At 49.1% G+C, this 23,006-nt stretch overlaps 1 protein-coding gene across 3 annotated transcripts; it reads right to left on the bottom strand.

Annotated features, from left to right (window-relative positions):
- Nucleotides 1-2,118: 2,118 nt before the first annotated feature.
- On the bottom strand, nucleotides 2,119-19,499 carry CCR3 (C-C motif chemokine receptor 3). 3 transcript variants are annotated; one of them, XM_089304893.1, is made up of 2 exons: nucleotides 14,551-14,671; nucleotides 2,119-6,968 (listed from the first exon to the last, which is right to left on the bottom strand). In XM_089304893.1, exon 2 carries the CDS (start codon nucleotides 6,956-6,958, stop codon nucleotides 5,879-5,881), a length of 1,080 nt encoding a protein of 359 aa, XP_089161019.1. In that variant the 5' UTR covers nucleotides 6,959-6,968; nucleotides 14,551-14,671; the 3' UTR covers nucleotides 2,119-5,878.
- Between the last annotated feature and the right edge of the window lie 3,507 nt (nucleotides 19,500-23,006).

The raw sequence follows: 23,006 nt of genomic DNA on the forward strand, positions 1-23,006 counted from the left end.
GTGTCACAGCATTACCCAATTCAACGGCGTGCCCTAGAATTTTGCAGCATAGTTGTGTAAGATCGTATTGAGGCATTCCTGAGTTTTTCGCTCTGATAGAAACCCGCCCCTCCCCTCCCCGCAGCACGTGGGCACACTGCCCCCTTGAGCGAGCACAGGGCTAGCTGCTACTCTGGTGTTGTCTAGCGCCCCCTGGTGTCCATTCCTCCCACTGCAGTTGTAATGGCAGGTGGTATTGGCAAGAAAGGAAGGGCTTGGGACAGATTTGACCAACACCTCACCCGGGAGCGGGAAGATTCTTGTCCCCGCTGGAAACTTGGAGGCTTCCTTCAGCCCAGTAAAGTCTAGATCTCAAGAAGAAGTCTTCCTTCTGATGGGTGCTGGGCAGCGGCCAGCGAATTAGCTCTTGCTCCGTCAGGAAAGGTTAGCCTTGACATAGGCAAAATCAAGGAAGTAGGATTTTTAAAGACATTTTAGGTATTTTTTATATCCAAGTCCATACATACTCATATCCATACCTATTCTTATAGCTGTATGTATCCTTAATATCGTTGCTTTCTTTTTTAAAAGATTTATTAAAACTAGAAGCCAGGAACCCCATCCTGGTCTCCTACATGGGTGGCCAGGATCCAAGTAGCTGGGCCGTCATCTGCCGCCTTCCCAGGTGCATTAGCAGGAAGTTGGATAGAAAGTGCAGTAGCCAGGACTCCAAGCAGGCGCTCTGATATGGCACGCATGTGGCCAAAGTGGCAGCTTCATCTATTGCAGCACAACACCAGCCCTAATACAACTTCCTTTCTTTCTACTATTTCTCCACCAGGGTCTATATCTGTAATACCTGCGCAAGTGCTACATGCCAGTCCTGCGAATTCATGGATTGGAAGCTGAGCCGCCAGTAAGGGTGCTGCCGTAAGGGATGCCCTCATCCCAGGGCTGCAGTGGACTTTTGAGCCACTGTTGGCTTCCAACAAACTGATCCATCTGCCTGAAATCCACACTCACTTCCACCCTCTGCTAAATGAAAAAAAATGTTCACAAGTCCAATTCAAATAGGTAGCAAATGCTTGGCCAGTCTCCACCGGGTATGCCCAGCTGGCTTCCAACACCCAGTGTCTGCATCTCCCTGTCCAAGGAGCTCCCCCACGGCTGGGGAGGACTAATCGGCCTGAGCCAGGTGAACTGGAGGTGCTGGGGAACGCCCCCCAGGAGCCCTGGGCAATGCTGACGGGAGTGGAGTGTAAACACCCCCGCCCCCTTATTCCTTGAATGGAATCCCTGGGAAACAAGTGTGTGTCACAGCAGCTCTCACTCCACTCAGCCCTGATGAAGCTGGTTTGATAACCCACCCCGTGTTGGCATCTTCACCTCTCTGTGTTGCTTTCCTCCCTGCCGGAGCTTCCTGGACTTTCAAAATAAACTCTCTGCTCTCAAATCCTTGCTCAAAGTCTGCACCTGGGGGCCCCCACCTAAGCAGATGCCACTACCTCTGAGTCCCTTTCTTCCATGAGTCTACCCTACCACCTGCTGCAGGGTCTTGTGGGCACCAGTCTTATATCTTATGGTCGTTTGGGTCATTTGAGTCTCTTCTGATGTACAGAGAATGAGTTTTCTAAAACAGGTCTTACTCATTTTTGCATTAATCTCACCACTCTTTTCCTGACTCTGTTGCATAGAGTTCAAGTCCTGTGTTTGTTATCTACCAGAAGCTTCCTGTTTGGGTAGGAGAGCAACGAAGAGGCTCATCTGAAGGGACCAGTGCTAGCCACAGGTGGCTACTTAAATTAAAATCCAAAGTGAATTAGATTGAGGTAAGCTTTCAAAATTCAGTTCCCAAGTTACACAAGGCACGTTGCAAGTGCTCAGTAGCTGCACGTGTCTCGTGGTGACCACAGTGGACACTGCAGACACAATGTTCTGTCATTGCAAATCGTTCTATTAAATGGGGAAAATTAGAACGAGCACGATTCCTGCTTTGGTTGGGCATGGGAAGTTTTGTGTGAGTCTCAAAGCTTCTAAATGCTTCCATGGATAAGGGGAGTCTGTCCATGGACCTGAACCCCACACTTGTGGTTACCTAAGAGCAGGTGTTACTCCATAAAGCAAGAGAGAACTATGATGTATCGCTTTTAAATGATTGCTTTATTTACATTTTAGCTGAACCACAAAAACAGAGAAAAAGTATTTCAAAGTTTGCTAGCCAAATTGAAGTTGCTATTGCATGGCTTAGAGTGCTTCGAGTTCACATCTTGTGTTGCCCGTGTAGAGTTTTCAGGTAGACATGATGGTCTGAAAGTCAAGGCTATGGGTCAGAGGCTGAGGATGGTGGGGTGGATGGCCAAGGGCATGCACACCCTTCTCTGAGTGTTTGATTGGAAGTGAAGAACACTTTCTAGCCTTAACGTGGAAATTCCTCTCATTTGGGTTGGATCGAAGCATTGGCAATTCCATTCTAAGACCTGATTTTGAGCTCTGGCAGAGGGGAAACAGGGTGATGGTGAGCTCCCGAGGGCAGGGTCCATGGTGTGTCCACTGTTGCTTCTTTAGCTGAGAACTTAGCTAAGAACATTGCAGGGGCTCAGCAAATGAACCAATGAGCAAAAACCACCAGATGAATGTACAAGGGATGATGGGAAATGCCCCAGATCCCCCAGCCGAGGGGAGGTCGTGCCATGAGATTGTCCCCCACTCCTCTTCTGCTTGCCTTTTACAATCCCTTTTGGAGATCCTGAGCCTCCAGATCCTAATGTTTTAGCAATATCAGAATCCACTGGGAGCTACCAGGTGTCTTAGAGATGCTTGAATCCAACCTTTTCATTATATGGGCGAAGAAAGGGCCAAATGCTTTGTGGCAGCTTGCAGAGTTCATTCATGGCAAGACACCTCCATGTCCTGATGGCTGGTGGGATGCATGCCTATGCCGAATGTCAGAAGGAACCTTGCCTTTCAGACTTAGAGATCTCTTTCTGACGTTTTCTTTAATTTTCCAATGGATAACAAAGTCCCAAGGGCACAACAGGTCATTCGCCTTCTCCAGTTCTTCCACCCACATCTCTTCCTACAACCCTTCCTGCTGATTTCTCCTGTGTCCTTTAGGAGATGGTCTGGATATCTAAGTACAAAGAAAAGTGTGCATGAGTGTGTGTGTGTCGGTTTCTAACATATGATGTGCTCCATATTGCCATTGGATGTGTATGATCAACCATTTATCAGCCCAACACTTTGATGCTTCCTTCTTGCTGTCTCCTGATCTAATTCCCTTCGGGTTCTTTGATCTTTCCACTGATCTTTTCTGGCCTCTGTGCTGGCTCCCACCCCCTATCTTATTTCTCTGCCTGGTTCTGCGGCCTCCACTCCATGCTGAGTGTGTCCCCGGATCTGTCTTCCTAACACGCCGTGACGTTTGTGTCACTCCCTTGCTTCAAAGTCTTCAACAGCTCCCCTTGCCTTCCCAACAGAGCCAAAGAGCCTTCGCCTGAACTGGGTGCCCCATCCCTACCTGTCGGCCCTGCCCACACTCCAAAAGTGTGTGTGCCTCGAACCTTTGGACTGAGCATTCCCAAGGCTTCAGGTGACTTTTCCCAAATCCTCTCTTTTGTAAATGCTGCCCCTCCTTCACAAACCTGCTCAAAAGCCACTTCCTCCATGAAGTCTTCCTCCCTTGGGTTCCTTCCTTGGTTTGCCTTCCTGACACAGGCATGACATTGGACGTTTACCTCTTTGCACCAAAACTATCTATGCATCTCGTCTAGCCAATGGCTCCATGGGGGTGAGCATTGTGTGTGTCTTAGGAGTTTTGCATCCTTCACTTAAACTAAAGCAGTGTCTGTGCGTCCTGTCTGCTGTTGGCTGAATGGCTGGCTGGGCTCACACCACACTTTCACGCGTGATATACCGAGTGGCAGGAGTTCAGTAGAAGCTTAGAGGAGGCTAGCCACAAGGAGCAGGAGAAGAGGGGAGCACCTGGGCCAGTGTTACAGTCTCAGGGATGCGTTTAGATCAGAAGCTGTGTCTTTTTCTGCTAAGGGTGAAGCTCACACCCTTTCTGTCTCCCATAGCTTCTGGTGCAGGCATTAGACACATGCTATCAAGAAAAGCTCCGCTGAGGGGCTGGCGCTGTGGCATAACAGGTTAAGATGCCGCCTGCAGTGCTGCATCTCCTATGGATGCCGGTTCGAGTCCCAACTGCTCCTTTTCTGATCCAGCACCCTACTAATGTACCTGGGAAAGCAGTGGAAGATGGCCCAAGTCCTTGGGCCCCTGCACCCATGTGGGAGACCCAGATGAAGCTCCTGACTCCTGGCCTCAGATCAGCCCAGCTCTGGCCGTTGTGGACATTTGGGGAGTGAACCAGAGGACCAAAGGTCTATCTCTGTAACTCTGCCTTTCAAATAAACAAAATAGATCTTTAAAAAGAAAAAAGGAAAGCACCACTGAACTAAATTATGGACAGGAAGTTCCCATTGGTTTTGTGTGGACTGGCATCATTTATAAGCTGCCTAGGATGGTGAGTGTCCTTAGCAGAGTCTAGACCGAGGGGGCCTTTGGCATTTTTCTCTCTGACCTTGTGAAATCCTTCATTTTAAGGGGAACTCTGTGTTCGCCAGAAACCTTTCAGCCGGAGCGATTTTTCCAACTGTGGTCCTAGGATGACAAGTGGCCTTGGAGTCACCTGGGACCCAACTAGTTTTGCAAATTCCTGGGTCTCATTTCAGATCCGCTGAGTCAGAGACTCTGGGATGGGGCCCGGCCATCTGTGTCTCCTGTGCCCTCCGGATGCTTCTGATGGCACGTTTTGAGGGCCACTGGGCCAGAGCTGTGGAGTTCTCGTGGACTCAACACTTCCCCTTCCCAGACCCGGGGAACTTGTGTACCAGAGACGCTGGCCTCCTCTGCCACGGGGCAATAGAGTGGTGGTGGGCACCTGTCAGAGGGCTTTGAGTCACTCATGGGAAACTCAGTCATTTGATGTCACTCCCCCATTCGCGGAGGAACGACACCGGACCTTGCGCTGTTCTTTTTGCCCGGCCCTTCCAAGGTTTGCTGCCGTTCCCTCACTCGTGGAGAAACGACGCTGTCCCGGGTTAGCTGTCAGCCCCCCCCCCCCCCACTCTGTGGAGGGGCGGCACCCCCCACCGCTTTCCCTGCTTCTGTGGAGGAGCGGCACACCGCTGGCCGGCTCTCTCAGGGGCTGCTCAGATGTTCCTCAGATGTTTCCGGTGCATGTTGTCTCTCTCCTCCTTTATAGTCCTCTTCCACCAATCCCAACTCTGCTACCCACATGCCGAGCACGCTGCTCTCCTCCAATCAGGAGCAGGATCAGCTCCTGCAGCTTATCAGTCAAACTGGTGAGGCAGCTGTGTAGAAGTTGTTTGCTGTCGCTCAGTGCCATATTGTGGGAGATCAGATGCATAAAATTAGTCCTAGCAGTTCCAGTAATTTAGTCTAGTCTCAGTTGCTCCCCACAATTTGACCCAAACAGCAAATCCATTGACAATTAAGACTATTTAAAATAGGTGTGGCATGCCGCTGTGTTGCTTGAGAATATTTACTCACATCCTCCCCCAAAAAGGATGCTGGCTGCAGTCGAGACGTAAAATATAAAAAGTTCTAGCTGTTTATAGCTGCATACAATAACTAACATGCAGGTGCATTAAAATGTGTGTAACTCTTCAAGAATCAAGCAAAGCTTGTTATTGGTAATGACTTTGGGGTGAGCGTGTGTACTGCCGCCATGGTGTCTATGTGAACATTGTTACAACTTCAAGAGCCTCAGTCACATCCAAGCTTCCAAGGATTGGTGTAGGGCTCAGCGTGGCAGAGGTCATGTGTTTGCTTACCTGGCCGGCTCATCTTCTTTAGGCAATTTACTGCATCTGATCTAAAACACCACGGAGAGCTCTGGGTCCCCCGAGGATGGGGAGATGGAACTGGCTCTTTCCAGTTTCTCGCTAGGAAGGAACGGGATGTATTTGCCCAGGTAGATGGCCACGTGCCGGTGGAAAAAGTGGTGCAGGTACTTCTGGAATTTCTCGCCTACGAAGGCATAGATGATGGGGTTGACGCAGCAGTGGGTGTGGGTGATCACCTCTGTCACCTGCCTGGCCAGGTCCAACTGCTTGCTGCTCTCACAGCTGCTCTCCAGGAAGATCGATTGAAAAGCAGAAAGAAAAAGAACCAGGTTGTAAGGTGCCCAGAAAATGAAAAAGACCACCATGATGACAAAAATGAGCCGGATGGCCTTGTACTTTGTTTTGTTGGGGCACCTGAGCAGCGTTTTGATGATTCCGGTGTAGCAGATGGTCATGATGAGCAGAGGCAGAGCGAGGCCCAGGATATTCATCCTCAGGGCGTGGAAACGCTTCCAGCTGTCTTCCTCATCCTCTGGGTACACGGGGCTGCACACAGCCTCCTCGGGCTCCCTTTGGAACTCATGGAAGATAAACTCGGGGAGGGCCGCCAGCCCTGCAAGGGCCCAGGTGACAATGCTGGTGATGACGCCAAAGGTGACTGTCCGGGCTCGAAGGGCAAACACGGCGTGGACGATGGCCAGGTACCTGTCCATCGTCAGCAGGATGATGAAGAAGATCTCGCTGTACATGCCCAGGGCATACAGTCCCGAGAGGAGCTTGCACATGTGACTGTCAAACACCCACTCGTTCCACCTAACGTAGTGAATCCAGAATGGGAGGGTGAAGAGAAAGAGCAAGTCCGAAATCGCCAAGTTGAACAGGTAGATGTTGGTCATGATTCTGAGCCTCTTGTATTTCGTGAGGATCACCACCACCATGATGTTGCCCAAGAGGCCAACGATGAACACCAGGGAATAGAGTGGAGGCAGGAACTTGGCCCCCAGATCTTTGATCCTGACTTTTTCACATGGCAGTGCCCAGTTATAGTCGTAGGTTGTGGTCCCCACGCCTTGGACCACAGTCTTGAGCCCATCCATTGGTGTATCCATCTCACTTGTCCTGTGATGGCAGGAAAAAAAAAAAAAAAGCAAAACAAACCTGAGCTCAGCATAATCACCCTTTGTGTTCACACCAGCTACTTGGTCACTTACCCAACGAGGATGTGGCAAGCAGTCTGTGCATTTGGGAGGTCCTTTGGCATAGACCACAAAAGGTGTAGGGTACAAAGTGCATGTGAGGAAGGAGCAGAAGTGTCCAGAGCCAGGTGGAGGAGACACAGAATTGTGGGGAGGAAGCCAAGATGGGGATGCTGACTTCTGCAAGCATTTGAAGGAACAGATACAAAACAAGAAAAACCAGGCAGGAGAATGAAAATAATAACATAGTAATAGGTATTATTACTCTGTCTGTTGTGGCATCTTGCATCTTATGGTTTGAAGTTTATATATGATTTTCAAAATCATTATCTTACATATTTAAAAACAAGCTAAGTACAATAACAATGGTTATTACTGGGACTACAAATAACTATGCCTCTCCAAGACCCCATAATGGTGAATAAAAGTGAACCTTGAAGAAATTTAGCAAGTGACCCAAAATTCTAAGTAAATATGGAAATCTGTGCTAATCCTGAAGTCTCCCTATGTCCAACTATCTTATCACTGGATTCAAATGTAGTGATTTTTTTTCAATGAAACTTCTGAAGATTTAGCTATTATAATGATTATTAACTATCAATCCTTGTCTATATAAGCAGCAGTAGCCTAAGTTACTTTTTCTTTCTCCTGGTAATGGATTAAGCCAACCATGCACTATCAGCAAATTCTTTCTTTTTATTTTATTTTATTTTTTTTTATTTTTTATTTTTTGACAGGCAGAGTGGACAGTGAGAGAGAGAGACAGAGAGAAAGGTCTTCCTTTGCCGTTGGTTCACCCTCCAATGGCCGCCGCGGCCGGCGCGCTGCGGCCGGCGCACCGCGCTGATCCGATGGCAGGAGCCAGGAGCCAGGTGCTTTTCCTGGTCTCCCATGGGGTGCAGGGCCCAAGCACCTGGGCCATCCTCCACTGCACTCCCTGGCCACAGCAGAGAGCTGGCCTGGAAGAGGGGCAACCGGGACAGCATCCGGCGCCCCAACTGGGACTAGAACCCAGTGTGCCGGCGCCGCTAGGCGGAGGATTAGCCTAGTGAGCCACGGCGCCGGCCCTATCAGCAAATTCTTAAGAGTTCCTCTTTCACAGAGGAGTTCAACAGGAGAGGTGGGTCAGTGGGATTTCTTATGAGACTTGGTGTTTTTCTAGACCGTGAGTCTTAGGGATGGTGTCTAAGATTATACACTTCAGTGGAGAACAAGAAAAATCAGACCAGGTAGGAGTCGTGAAGCACAGTTAATCCACGCACTGCTTCCGCGGAGGGGGTTCCCCTGATTTTCTCCTTTGAAGAAGGTAGGACAGGTGTGAAGGCATGAATATGTAAGTCAATGAGCATTTCTTTCTTTCTTTCTTTTTTTTTTTTTTTTTTTTTTTTTTTGACAGGCAGAGTGGACAGTGAGAGAGAGAGACCGAGAGAAAGGTCTTCCTTTTGCCGTTGGTTCACCCTCCAATGGCCGCCGCGGCCGGTGCGCTGCGGCCAGCGCACCACGCTGATCCGAAGGCAGGAGCCAGGTGCTTCTCCTGGTCTCCCATGGGGTGCAGGGCCCAAGCACTTGGGCCATCCTCCACTGTACTCCCGGGCCACAGCAGAGAGCTGGCCTGGAAGAGGGACAACTGGGACAGAATTCGGCGCCCCGACCAGGACTAGAACCTGGTGTGCTGGCGCCACTAGGTGGAGGATTAGCCTAGTGAGCCGCGGCACCGGCCCAATGAACGTTTCTTAAGATTGGCTTTAGCAACGCAATAGTTGGGAGGTCACGGCAAGGAATTGTCATTGCTTCTTAGTAGAATACTTCATAAAATACAGAGACCCTGTGGGGAGCAACCGGACTAGACTGAGTTACTGGAATTAAGACTTATTCTATGCATCTGCTCTCCCACAATATGGCGCTGGGAGAGAAGTAAACAGCTTCCGCACAGCTGCCTCCAGTTCAACTAATAAACTGTAGGACTTGCTATTGATTGGAGGAGAGCAGCGTACTCGGCGTGTGGGCAGCCGAGTTAGGATTGGCGGAGGAGGACTATAAAGGAGGAGAGAGACGGCATGCACCAGGAACATCTAAGGGGAACATCTAGCTGAAGGAACACCCGTGCAGCCCCCGAGAAGAGCCGGCCGGCGGTGTGCCGCTCCCCTGCGGAAGTGGGGAATGTGGCCAGGGGGAACTGCCCTTCCACGGAGGTGGAAGGGATAGTAGCCAACCCGGGAAGAACCAGCAGCAAACCCGGGGAGGGCCGAGCAGACGAAAGAACAGCGCAGGGTCCTGTGTCGTTCCTCCACGAAGAGGGGGAGCGACAAGACCCCAAAGGAGAGTTTCTGTGTAGTCAGAGTGAGAGCGGAGATGGGGAAGGGGCCGCAGTCCTAGCCCTTCTCACCAGCTCTGTGACTCAGACAAGTCCTCAGCTCTGAGCCCCACTTACTACTCTCCAAACTACAGATCCTGATATCACCCTGGGTTGTTGTGAAGATCAAATAAGACAGTGTATTGTAGCTCATGCTATCGTTTGAATAGAAAATTGTTCCCAGATTCATGTAGACATTTGACCTCCAAAGTCAAAGCTTAAAGGTATGGAGAGGGTGGAAATTTAATCCAACTATGTAGAGGTGGGGCCAAGTGGGAGGTGCTTAGGTCACTGGGGGCGTGCCCTCAGCAGGCAGTTTTCTTGCTGGTTCACCATGCAATCTTTTCTCTGCACCTGTTCCCTGTTGCCATCACCAAATGCTGAACCAGTGGGGCTGCCTGATCTTGGACTTGAACAGCCAAACCTGTGAGACAAAGTGGAACTCCTTCCTTCATATGTGGCTTGTCTCTGGTATTCTGCTGTAGTAATATAAACTAATGCAATCCACATTTCCGACTTGAAACCTCTCTAAAGCTCATAGGGGGCAGGAGTGAAGTAAAGGCAATGAGAGGCTATTTTAAGCAAAATTGGTAAAACGTGGGTCCCTCGGATGACACCTGGTCTACTGTTCTGGGTCTGTCCAGGTATACTTCCCACTGATCACTGCCAAGTTCTCGGCTTTTGAGGAGGAAATGGGAATTCAGGAACAACTGATTTGTGCGATTTGATCAGTATTTTTATTCCGAAAAGTATAGCCAACAGCCCCCTAGGAAAAACTTGGGGCTACCCTGGGTAAAGCAGTTGAATTTTGTTTTTAAAGTTTAAAAATGTTAGTGGTTAGGTCCCTTCTCCAGTCTTGGGTAGCATTGGCATGCAAAGAAATTCAAAGACTTTGTAGGAAAATGGAATCAGAAGATGTTTATTTCGGTGCAAAACATTTTGAAATCCACGTGCAGTTTTTTATGACGTTCATTTCCTCCGGACTTTTGGAAGATCCTTTATCCAACGACGCAGGCTTGGGGTGGGGGATGGGAAGCTTCTTCTTGGGGTCTGGGGCTCAGCCAACCTCCAACTGAAGACTGAGGAGGCCTTTGTGACCACAGCACACACCACGCTGTGGACATGGGGGCTGTGGGGACGTCTGGCCCCTGAGGCCTCCAAATGACCCGGTGTGTAACTCTCACGCCCACGTGTTCACCTCTCTTTGCTACTCTGAGGTTCTCAGAGCGTCTGGCTACTTCTGAAGTTGAGGGATAACCTCTGCTCCTCTCTTGCTGTAGCCCAGCCATTCAGCCTGCATGCTGAACACTATGCTTAGACGTCCCGAGGGAACGGCAGAAGGGCACCTCCAGGGGTTTACAATAAGTCAAAGCTTCCCCTCTTTAAGGAAGTGGAACACAGTTCTTTGCACACTCAGAACCTCCCTCAGTGCATCCAGAGCCCTTCCTAGTTAGCATGAACTCAGTGAGGCTCGTTAAACTCCCAACGATGCCTCAAGTAGAGACAGTGTCGCTATTTGTGTCTCCAATTTTGTGCTCGGGTCACCAACCCACACAGTGCCTCTGGGTGGTAGAAATATTCGTTTTTCAGCATAGATCAAGTAATTGTATGAAATTCCTAAAAATCTGATGTATCCTGGTATGATGTTGTTGGTCATAATTCCAGTTATTATTTAAAAGTCTGCATTGAGGCCAGTGCTGTGGTGTAGCAGGCAAAGCTGCCACCTGCAGTGCCGGCGTCCCATATGGGCGCTGGTTCAAGTCCCAGCTGCTCTGCTTCTGATCCAGCTCTCTGCTATGGCCTGGGAAAGCAGCAGAAGATGGCCCAAGTCCTTGGGCCTCTGCACCCATGTGGGAGACCTGGAGGAAGCTCCTGGCTCCTGGCTTTGGATCAGAGCACCTCCAGCCATTGCGGCCAACTGGGGAGTGAACCAGGGGATGGAAGACCTCTCTCTCTCTCTCTCTCTCTCTCTCTGCCTCTCTCTCTCTGCCTCTCCTTCTCTCTGTGTAACTCTTTCAAATAAGTAAGTAAATCTTTAAAAGGAAATTAAAGTCTGTATCACAGAAATACCCAAATTTTCTCCTCAATTGCATTATCATGTATTCTCAGGTCCTTAAATCTTTTGTCATCCACAGACAGTTATTGTTTTACTCTGATGCTTTCTGAAAGCTTTTGCAAATAGCTATGATGCAAAAATTACAAGGAATTCATGGAAAAGGCCATGACAATTACAAATTTCTAACTTTGAACTTGGGTTGTCCTTAACTTTACAGCCATGCAAGCAGAAGTTGAATGACTTGATATAAACTGCAGAGAAATCCCAACAGCTTGTATATAGACATCCTTTGTGTCTGTTTCTGTGTGGACCAGGCAGAGTTCACCGTGACACCCAATGGTATCACCAGAACACTCAGGCTGCTAACCAGGACAACCAACTGAAACAGCCATGTTGAAAACAATGCTGTTTCTATGTCATTAACTCAGGAACTGTAGCCCCAAATCTTGGAGACCTAAAAGATCAGGTCCCAGTAGTTCATCAGATTGGGAAAGTTCAATCAATTGATCTAGCTTGTTCGTAAAGTCTGGGATCTGTGAGACATCCTTCTTGGGAATATTTTTCAAACTCTTGGAACTATCCTATTAGTTGTAGTGGTGATATCCCTCATGTATTGTATTATCTTAAGGGTCCTAGATTCTTTTTTTTTTTTTTTTTTTTTTTTTTTGACAGGCAGAGTGGACAGTGAGAGAGAGAGACAGAGAGAAAGGTCTTTCTTTGCCGTTGGTTCACCCTCCAATGGCCGCCGCGGCCAGCGCACCGCGCTGATCCGAAGGCAGGAGCCAGGTATTTATCCTGGTCTCCCATGGGGTGCAGGGTCCAAGGACTTGGGCCATCCTCCACTGCACTCGCGGGCCACAGCAGAGAGCTGGCCTGGAAGAGGGGCAACCGGGACAGAATCCGGCGCCCCGACCGGGACTAGAACCCGGTGTGCCGGCGCCACAAGGTGGAGGATTAGCCTAGTGAGCTGCGGCGCCGGCCAAGGGTCCTAGATTCTTTTCAGCAGCCACATATCTGACAGAGGACTGAACAACAAAATGACACGAACAAGACCAAGACCTATGGAAATATCCCAGTGAGATTGTAGTTTGCATCCTGTGAGTCTCCAGGAAGAAGACAAACAGTAGTACCTTAGAGGAGTACTAAACGCCTGGTCACACTCTCAGTTCAAGTGCACGATTGGAGAACTGTTGAAGAAACATCAGACAGAAGCCCCACCTTCGACAGAGCCTAGGTCAGCCCAAAGCCAGCTGCCCAGAGCCCAGAGCCGAAACTGAAATCATCTTGCTTTCCCTGACGCGCTTGCTGGCTCTGAGCATAAGTGAAACAAAACATAATCTTTCTGTCCTCGCCAGCACAGTTCAGCAAATTAAACCAACCAGCTATAGCCAAAGCAGCTTCCATAGTTCCGCCAACCCTGCTCAGTGATAGCCAATCACGGAAAAGGCCCCTGTATTTCCTTCCTCATGTTTCTTATTCTGTGCCAGACCTGCTGTAAGCAGTTTCCTCTTCTTTCTTCCTCTTTAAGAGTTATTTTATTTTTTTACAGGTGGAGTTACAGAAAGAAGGTGACTCAGAGGTCTTCCATCCTCTCGTCCGCTCCCCTAGTAGCCACAATGGCCAGGGGTGGACCAGGCTGAAGCCAGGAGCCAGGAGCTTCTTCCCGATCTCCCACATGGATGCAGGGGCCCAAGGACTTGGGCCATCCTCTACTGCTTTCCCAGGCGCATTAGCAGGGAGCTGGACTGGAAGTGGAGCAGCCAGGACTCAAACTGGCACCCACATGGGATGGCTTAACCCACTACGCCACAACGCTGGCCCCGGCGAGCAGCTTCCTACCCCTTCCAGTTGGAAGTCTCCCAGTTCAAGAACTGTTCCTTTGTAAGCACAGTAAACTCTATACTCACCTGATTTTGTGACAAATATCAAGTGTCCTTTACTCTCTCCCGTCCCCACAGAGGAGTCTGCTCATCCTGCTGGGTATTTATGTGTGCAGGTTTATACATAAATGTGTTTTCTTTGTGCATAACTCAGAGTACGAAATACCTATTTTTCTGTGACATTTTACACTTTTACAGAATATATTGGAAATTTTCTCTGTTGATTCCTGTTGAAGCGCCTCCTTTTGACATTCTGCTATGTGGCATATAAGAAATTGTTAACATTTAGGCTACCCACAGCAGCATCAGTGCTCCTAAAAAGAAACACTATGGGGGCAGGCATTTTGCTGAATGGGTAAGATGCCTGTGACCCACCGCCTGACTCCAGCTTCCTGCTCAAGCAGACCCTGGGAAGCAGCAGTGATGGCTCAAACAGCGGAGCTCCTGCCCTCGGCGTGGAGACCTGCACTGAGCTCCTGGCTCCCAGCTGCAGCCCAGCACAGTCCTGGCTGCTGCAGGCATTTGGGAAGTGAGCGAACAGATGGCAGATCTGCCTCCTTCTGTCTCTCTGCCTCTCAAATAAATCAGTAAAGGAGGTTTTAAATTCCTGGTATACTAGGTTGCCATAAAGTGAGCAGGGGATGAGGTTAATCTTAAAATTTCTGCAGGAACTCTAATTTAATCTGCTACAATTTATTCTTAGTTTAACCTAGATTAGCAGAAGTGTTGTACGCAGATTATGAGAAGTGATCATTCCATAGCACCTTAAAGTGATCCAGCTGTGTCCAGAGCACATTCATGCAAACTTTGGTTAATTAGAAAGCAGTCGCGAGGAAATCTTGGGGCTGGCGGTGCAGCACAGCAGATTAGGCTTCTGCCTGTGACGCTGGCATTCCACATGGGCTCCACTTTTGATCCAGCTCCCCACAACTGTGCCTGGGAACATCCTGAATGACAACCCAAGTCCTTGGGCCCCTGCACTCACATGAGAGACCTGGAGAGAGTTCCAGGCTCCTGGCTTTGGTCTGGCTCAGGACTGGCTATTGTGGCCATCTGGGGAGTGAACCAGCAGGTGGAAGATATTCTCTCTCTCTCTCTGTTTTTCTTTTTCTCTTTCTCTTTCTTTTCTCTCTCCCTTTGTCCCTCTCTTTCTGTAACTCTGCTTTTCAAATAAATAAGTAAAGAAATAAATCATTAAAGAAACAGGAAATCTTACCTGACAAAGATGAGTTGAAGATGCCAGAATATCCACTTTGGAGAAAAGACACTTAGGGGTGGAGAGAGAGCACGACACTGGCTGTACACAAGAATCAGAATTGTGTGTGACCCGCACAGAATCAACAGGAGGCTGTTGTAAGAGGTGCATTCAACCACCACATTATCAAGCGAGACAGGTACCTTGGGAGGCCTGGAGCCGGCTGTGGCTGGAGGACTTGCAGTGTGACTACCCAGCAGGGACCCAGTACGAGGGGTTTCCCCGGGGGAGAGCAACGCTGACCAGGGCACCGCTTCTCAGCCCTGGCTGCACACGGGAGTCACCGGGGAGCTCACGACAGCCCCAGTGCCCAGGCCACACCCCCAGCACAATCAAAGCAGAATCTCTGGCGATGGGACCTGGCCCTCAGCGGTTCTTAAAGCTCTCCATGTGTAACCGAAGTCAACAACTACTGGGTAAAGCGACATAAAGTCCCTCCTAAATTTCGTGCATCCATTTTCTGTCTCTGAGTCACACAGTTATCCGAGACCTTTAAGTACAGTTAGATGAGAACTTAGGGTAGAATGAAGACCAATCTTATTACAACTTTAGAAGCCAACATCATGACACAGCAACCACAAGAGCCAATTTAGTCTTAAGGTATATCAGTAGGTCATCTAGAACCAAGGCAATCTGCCCATCTGACTCCCATTCACCTCCCCAGCAGTCGTCCTTTCATTTGTCCATCTAAATTCCCTCTTCATTCAACTACTCAACTTGCTTCCCATCCATGCAGCCAGCCCAGCCTCCCTCTCTCTCTCTCCCCCTCTCCCCCCTCCCACTTCATTTCCTTCCACAGGGAACACAAGGATGGTCAGAGAAAGTAATTATCTAGGGTGGCACAGTGCAACGGAGCTCTTGTGTAAGGATGAAATCTTGTTATCTGTATCATCTAACAGGGCAGCCACTAGCCACACAGCTACTGTGCACTTGCTGCACGGTTAGCATGACTGAGACACTGAACTTGTCATTTGTTTAAGTTTAAGCAGCCACATGTGGCCACTTGGCTAATGTCTTAAGTCTGTTTTATGTTGCTAGTAACACAATACTACAGACCGGATAAGTTATTAAGGAAGGGTCTGTTTTAGCTCACAGTTCCAGGGGCCCAAATCTGGCAGAACCCAGAGGTGCCGCAGAGCAGTGCGTGTGCATGTGTGTGTGCCTCTGGTCTCCTTAGACAGTCACAAATATTCAGTCGTTGAGACTCCACCTTGGTGACCTTATGTAATCCCACGCTCCTCCCAAAGGCATCACCTCTCAGCACCATAGTCAGAGTAAGTCTCTACCCTCTCAATGCCTCACAATGGAAATTGAACCCCAGCTCGAGTTTTGTAGGGATCAAACTGTATTCAAACCATAGCAGCCACCAAATCGAACAGTGCAAAACCTGCACCTGGGAAGCAGGTGTTGTGGCATATTGGATAAAGTCCTGCGGAGCTGGCATCCCACATTGGCTCTGTTCAAGTCCTGGCTGCTCACTTTCCAATCCAATTCCCTGCTAATGTACCTGGGAAAGCAGCAGAAGATGACCCAAGTCCTTGGGTCCTTGCACCCAGGTGGGAGACCTGGAGGAAGCTCCTGGCTTCAGTTCAGCCCAACTCTGGCCATTGCAGCCATTTGGAGAGTGAAACCAGTGCATATAAGACCTCTCTCTGTCTCTCTCTTTCCCTCCCTCCCTCCCTCTGTTTGTAACTCTGCCTCTCAAATAAATAAGTAAATCTTATAAAAATATCACGCCAGGTAACAGATGCTTAAAAAATGCTCTGAAGTGGATGGAAGGGTGAGGCAGAATGGTTTTCCTCTGCCTTGCACTGTTTAGATTTTGCATCAGAGATAAGTTTGTTCTGTTTCAGGCACCAAATTGTAAGAGGGTTGGGATCAACCAGAAGTTTGTATTTTAGGGTGGCACACAGATGTTCGCAGTTGCCAGTCACTAATACAAGAGTGTTCGGGAGTTTGTAGGGAGTGAGTGTTGAGTATTGGGGAGCGTGAAGTCTACGCCTGTCTCTGGTTCCTGATTCCAGCTTCCTGCTAGTGAGCACCGTAAGAGGCAGCAGCGATGGCCCACGTAGGTGGGGTCTTGTCACCCGCATGGGAGGCCGGGACTGAGATTGCCAGCTCCAGGCTCAGCTGCCCCGCCTGCTTTGAGCATTTGGGGAGTGGATCAGCAGATCGGAGCGCGCGCGTGCTCTCTCTCTCTCTGCCTCACATTAATAATAATAATAATAATAATTATATATACATTTATGAAAGACATAGAAAATGGAATTAAAAGATGGTCATTTGGGAGCAAAAAATTTTTGAAACCCATGCATGGTTTTTCCATATCTTCATTTCCATGAACCTCTTGAAGACCCTTCTTACAAATGGATTTCAATTTTTTTGCACCAAAATAAGCTTAGCTTTTAATTACATTTTTCCATGAACTTTCTGAAGTACCGTCCTTACTAGTTACTGGAATGAAGATGACATCCATTTTTGGAGTGTGGCCAGTTATTTTTTTTATTTGACAAATAGACAAAGAGAAAGATCTTCCCTCTGCTGGTTCACCCCCAAACAGCTGCCACGGCCGGAGCTGTGCTGATCCGAAGCCAGAAGCCAGGTGCTTCCTCCTGGTCTCCCATGTGGGTGTAGGTGCCCAATCACTTGGGCCATCCTCCATTGCCCTTCTGGGTCACAGCAGAGAGCTGGACTGGAAGAGGAGCAACCGGGACTAGAACCTGGTGCCCATATGGGATGCTGGCACCGCAGGCCAAAGATTAAGCAAGTGAGCCATGGCACCGGCCCCTGTGGCTAGTTCATTTTAAGTAACTTTGCTTTATCCATTGACCAAGTGTGTGTGTGTGTATGTGTGTGTTTGTTTTAACCAAACCTTTTGCCTGAAGACTTATATATTACAATTTTTCCCTTCATTTATTTATTTTTGAAAGAGAGACAGAAATCTCTTTTCTACCAGTTCACTCCCCAAATATCTGCAAAATCCAGGTCTGGCCTCTTACATGGGTGTTAGGGGCCCAACTACTTGGGCCATCATCCACAGCTTTGCCAGGTACATCAGCAGGAAACTTGACTGGAAGCAGAATCAGGTATGGGATTCTAGAATTGCAATAGTGGCTTAACCCATTACTCCACAATGCCAACCACTTATATGTAATGTTTTAATAATAAAGTTTTTTTTTAGGTTTGAATAGAAGCAGATATGCTATTGAGTCGAAAGGATGAGTACAGATAGGGAAAGCATGCCTGAGCAGTCCAAATAAGACAATGGGGGTGGTCACTGTGACCAGAGTGGGGACCCCCTGGGCCCTGCTACTTCTACCTCCAACTGTGCCAGGGGAGGGTCATTTCTCTTTCTAAAGGAACTATGTGTTTTATAATTGATAGCACACTTGTATAGCATTGTGTATTCTCTTATTACCATTATGAGCAATACTATTATTATTTGAAAGGCTGAGAAAGACAAACAGAGAGTTCCCATCCACTGGTGCACTCCTTGAATGTCCATAGCAGCCAGAGCTGGGCCAGGCCCAAGTCAGGAGCGTGGAATGCAATCTGGGTGTACCATGTGAGTGACAGGGACCCAAGTACTTGAGCCATTACTTATTGCCTTAAAGGGTGTGCATTAGCAGGAATTTGGAATTTGAAGTGGAGCCAGGACTCAAATCCAGGCACTCCGATACGGGATTTCGCTGATGTGGGTTTTCCAAGAGCTGTCTCAACTGCCAAGTGCACCCCTCATTTTGTATTCTGACGCTTTAAACTCTATACCCCACACTTAGTTCCATGTGATTACAAATTATTTGAATAATTTGGAATGACTTCAACATATTGTATGGCCATTCATGGTTATTTAACTATTGCTTTATTTTGATATGTTTAAATTATTTACAGCGTGTCCTGTTATAAATAACACAGCAAAAAAATTTTTTGTCTGCATTAAAAAAATTATGTCCTGGGACAGATCTTATGGTGCAGTGGTGAAGCTGCCACTCGGGATGCCACGTTCCAGAGCAGAGTGTCAGTTTGTGTCCTGGCACCTCTAACCCGGCTTCGAGATGATGCACCCTGGGAGGTGCTAGATGATGGCCCAGGTGCATGGACCCCTGTCGCCCACAGGGGAGACCTGGATGGGGTTCCTGGCTCCTGACTTTGGCGTGGCCCAGCCCTGACTCTTGTGGGCATTTGGGGAGTGAATCAGAGGATGGAAGAGATCTCTCATTCTCTCCCCCATCTCTTGCTCTGCCTTTCAAGCAGATGAAAACAGACAAATAAACGTTTTCAAAAAAGAAAAATTATGTCCTTAGATTACCCAAAGCACAGTCTCTACTACAAATCATAATTCCAAGACTCAATATACTTTGCATACTGCTTCCAGAAAGTGTATAATAACACCAGGGTATACTTTTCACTCTTTTTGAAACACCCTCATATTTACACAGATACACGCATGCACACTGTAAACAAATTATTTTCACTGACTGTTTGGTACAAGATCAAATCTTAACACCAGTTGCCAAGTATAGTTGGCATGGTCTTGGGCTCAATCGTCAGGAATTTGTGAAAGTGATAAGGTAATATTGACTGAAGATGTATCGAGAGCCAAGGGTGGGTGAGTGCAACAAGCAAACACATCAGAGTGTGGGGTGGAGGGAGGAGAAGAGAATTACAGAAAGCAAGAAGAAAATTTCCTCTCCGACTCCGGCCCCAGTGCGTCTCTCACCTCCCTCTCCTTGAGCCAGGAGAGCGTGCGCCCGCCCAGAGCCCTCACTCCCTCTCGCTTGCCCCACACACCTGACAACGTACCTGCAAATCTCTTTCACAGCAACTGCTTCTGTTGCATTTCAGTGCGCTCCCTCCTGGATGAGAGCAAACTGAAGGCAGGTGGTACCCTGCTAATTTAGTCAAGCCCTTCGTGTGTCTGGTGGCAGCCGATGTCTCATCACCCCTGGAAGGGAGATCCGGGCTGATCGCAAACATCAGTAAAGTGGTAAACAACCTGGCTTCCTGTTTTGGACAAGCCAGATGTTCAGATTTTGCAAGTTTCTAGAAAGATATTAAATTTGAGACAGTTCTTCTTTTTTTTTGTTATTAACAACACACACGGAACACCCAGTTGAGTAACCCTGGAGCAGAATGCTGATAATGTCCAGCAGCTCCCAGGGAGCTTCGAGGCCAGCCTGTGGGAAAATGGAATGAAAGATAGTTTCATGGGCTGAGCATTTAGCCTAGTGCTTGCCACACCAAAGTCCCCGGGTTCAATTCTTGGCTGTGACTCCTGACTCCAATGTACAGCTAATGCAAACCCTGGGAGGCGACAGGTGGTGATGCTTCAAGCAGTTGAGTTTCTGCCATCCACATGGGAGACTTGAGTACAGTTTCCAGCTCCTGGCTTTGGTCCCACCCAGCCCCAGCTGTTGTGAGCAGCTGGGGAATGACCCAGAGGGTGGGAGCTCTCTCTGTATGTCTGTCAGGCTTTCCCTTTGTCTCTCTGCCTTTCAAATGATAGTTTTAAAAAAGATAAATGTATTCTGGGGTAAAAGATTTTGGAAATCCCTTCTTCATGGTATGCATTTTCCATGACCTTGTGGAAGATTCTTATATTTTCTTTCTTTCTTTCTTTTTTTTTTTTTTTACAAGCAGAGTGGACAGTGAGAGAGAGAGACAGAGAGAAAGGTCTTCCTTTGCCGTTGGTTCACCCTCCAATGGCCGCCGAGGCCGCCGCACTGCGGCCGGCGCACTGCGCTGATCCAATGGCAGGAGCGAAGTACTTCTCCTGGTCTCCCATGGGGTGCAGGGCCCAAGCACTTGGGCCATCCTCCACTGCACTCCCTGGCCACAGCAGAGAGCTGGCCTGGAAGTGGGGCAACCGGGACAGAATCCGGCACCCCAACCAGGACTAGAACCCGGTGTGCAGGCGCCACAAGGTGGAGGATTAGCCTAGTGAGCCGTGGTGCCGGAGTTAAGATTCTTATATTTTCAGAGACCCTTAATTCCCTTGGCATTGCTCATTTTTGGGATGTGTGTGTGTGTGTGTGTGTGTATGTGTAGGGGGTGGGTTATAATTTTCATATCCACACCATTTTGACCAATGGAGAATGAAGTTGCAATTTCCCTGTGAGGGAAGGGTGACAACTAGGGCATAATGTAACTACTCTACAGTGTCCAGTGGGGGACTTTGATGGGGACAAGTTGTAGCTGCAGAGGTTTAGACAACTCAAGAAGATTTGGGTGTGAGCTCTGATTATGACAGCCACAGTTGCAGGACCTTGGGCTGATCGTTGAAACCGATTAGATCTTAGCTTTCTCATCTATAAACTGGATATCGTACCTACATCACACGGCTGGTTGCCATGGGCAAAGTCTCTGTAGAATACTCGTGAAAATGGAAGATGTGGGTGGAATGCCACTAGGACAGGGGCTTCTCAGGACAGAGCCATGTGCCTGCTGTATGCACAGAGGCATGCCCAGGGACCCAGCATGGTGCTGGGAACACAACAGATGATTCCCCAATATCGGTAGGAAGAGCTCTGGTCCTGGTGTTGATAAACTGGCTAACTGGACATGACACTGAACCCACCAAGTATTTATCAAACTTGTGTAGGAGTGCACTATATGCTTCATGATAAAGAAAAGACAGAAATAGAGGACAAAGAATGAGAGTGGGGAAAAGAGAGGAGAGAGAGAATGAATGGGAGGGAAGGGAACCATTCTTACCTGAAGTCTTTAACCTTGTTGTCGATCTGAGACAGCAGATCAGTCTTCAAGTGTAGTTAAATAACAGCAAAACAGACATTTCACCACTAAACCTACAGCTAAAACAATGATTCTTTGAGCAGCAGAAATACTCCGGAGTCTGCTGCTAGAAGCTGCGTCCAAACTCACCTTTATTACCTAAGGGTGACACAGCCGTGGCCAAGCTGCCTAACCTCCGTGCACCTGCACTTGCTCAGCTGCGAAACGATAAGCAGTGCCGAGCCTGTGGGATTTGTGTGAGGAGTGAGTGAGTTGGGGCTGTGAAGAGACCAGTGCGTCATTTGCAGACAGCACCATGTAGATATTCACGGCTGCTGGCCCGATCGAGCCTGTCATTGTCATAGATTCAGGTGGCCTGAAACAGTGGAATGGGCTCAAGTTCTGAGTGAGTGTGCAAGGTTTCCAGGGTTCAGAATACAATTCTGTGGAGTCTCAAGGGACGGGGGGAGGTTTCATGGGAGAGGAAGAGCCTGGGGATGGAGATTTGGCCACATGGAAGGAGGGAGGGTTTGCAGGAGATGGATGTTTGCAGACCATCAGGAGGTGCCGTGGACTTGGTTCCTGTGCAGAGGCAGGCGAGAATGAGCTTAGTGAGCAGACATGCTTGAGTTCCAATGCCAGGAGCCAGGAACCCAGGGGCATTAAATGATACGTGGATGATAGATAGGGCCACTAGGGGCTTCACCAACCCCAGCCGGGCAGGGCGCTCAGAACCTCCTTCAGCAGCGGTGGCACCCTGCAGGACCACTGCTGCCTTTCTCACCTGCCGCTTCATCCAGGGAGCTGCGTTCCCAGGTCCCGTGAGGGGCTGACAGGCGGATGATGACATCTCAGTTCAGGGATGGCCTGGGCCTGGCAGACGCAGAGTGTGGAGCAAAGAGGGGGAAATGGGATCCACCCTTGGCCTTAGCCGGATCGCAAAGCGGTGAGGAGCCTCAAGCAGAATCGGGGGGCATTTGGGAGCCACTGAGGGCTTGTCGGTCACAGTCCTGGGGCCATCTTATTTGAGACCAGTGCTTGCGAGCCTTTTCCCATATCAGGTGCTTGTCACTCCATAGCTGCTGTCAGTGTCACAGACACTGCCATAGGATGCCACCCACACTGCCCCTGTGCGGACAGCTTCCCCCCGGAACCACACAGCGCACCACCGTGAGAAGTAGGGTCTGGGAATCCCCGATATGTGGATGGGGGAACTGAGGTCAGGTGACCCATTCAAAGTCACGCATGGCCAGATGGTGGAGCAGGAATTCAGACTCCAGTCTTCCCAGTTCCACACTGTGTTGCTCACCTCCAGTGGAGCAGAGTGTACCTGCGTGTTAGCATCAGGCCGACCTGGACGCCTGGACTCAGACCCCACCCCAGCCACGTACAGGTCCTGCAGAGGAGTTATTCAGCCTGTCTGAGCTGAATTTCATCATCTACAGGGGAAACCATTGCTAAAGCAGAGCACAGGTGAGGGTTGATAATCATAACTACCGGCACACAGGACAGAACCTGGTGAGCAGGCCGGCGCCGTGGCTCACTAGGCTAATCCTCTGCCTAGCAGCGCCGGCACACCGGGTTCTAGTCCCGGTCGGGGCACCGGATTCTGTCTCGTTGCCCTTCTTCCAGGCCAGCTCTCTGCTGTGGCCCGGGAGTGCAGTGGAGGATGGCCCAAGTGCTTG

This window comes from Oryctolagus cuniculus, chromosome 10 (assembly GCF_051225735.1).
Source record: "Oryctolagus cuniculus isolate XC-2025 breed Fujian yellow rabbit chromosome 10, ASM5122573v1, whole genome shotgun sequence".
Classification (NCBI taxonomy): Eukaryota; Metazoa; Chordata; class Mammalia; order Lagomorpha; family Leporidae; genus Oryctolagus; species Oryctolagus cuniculus.

What these genes read in the sequence shown, in the direction of transcription:
- CCR3 (XM_089304893.1), bottom strand. Translation starts at nt 6,958, where the DNA reads ATGGATACACCAATGGATGGGCTCAAGACTGTGGTCCAAGGCGTGGGG.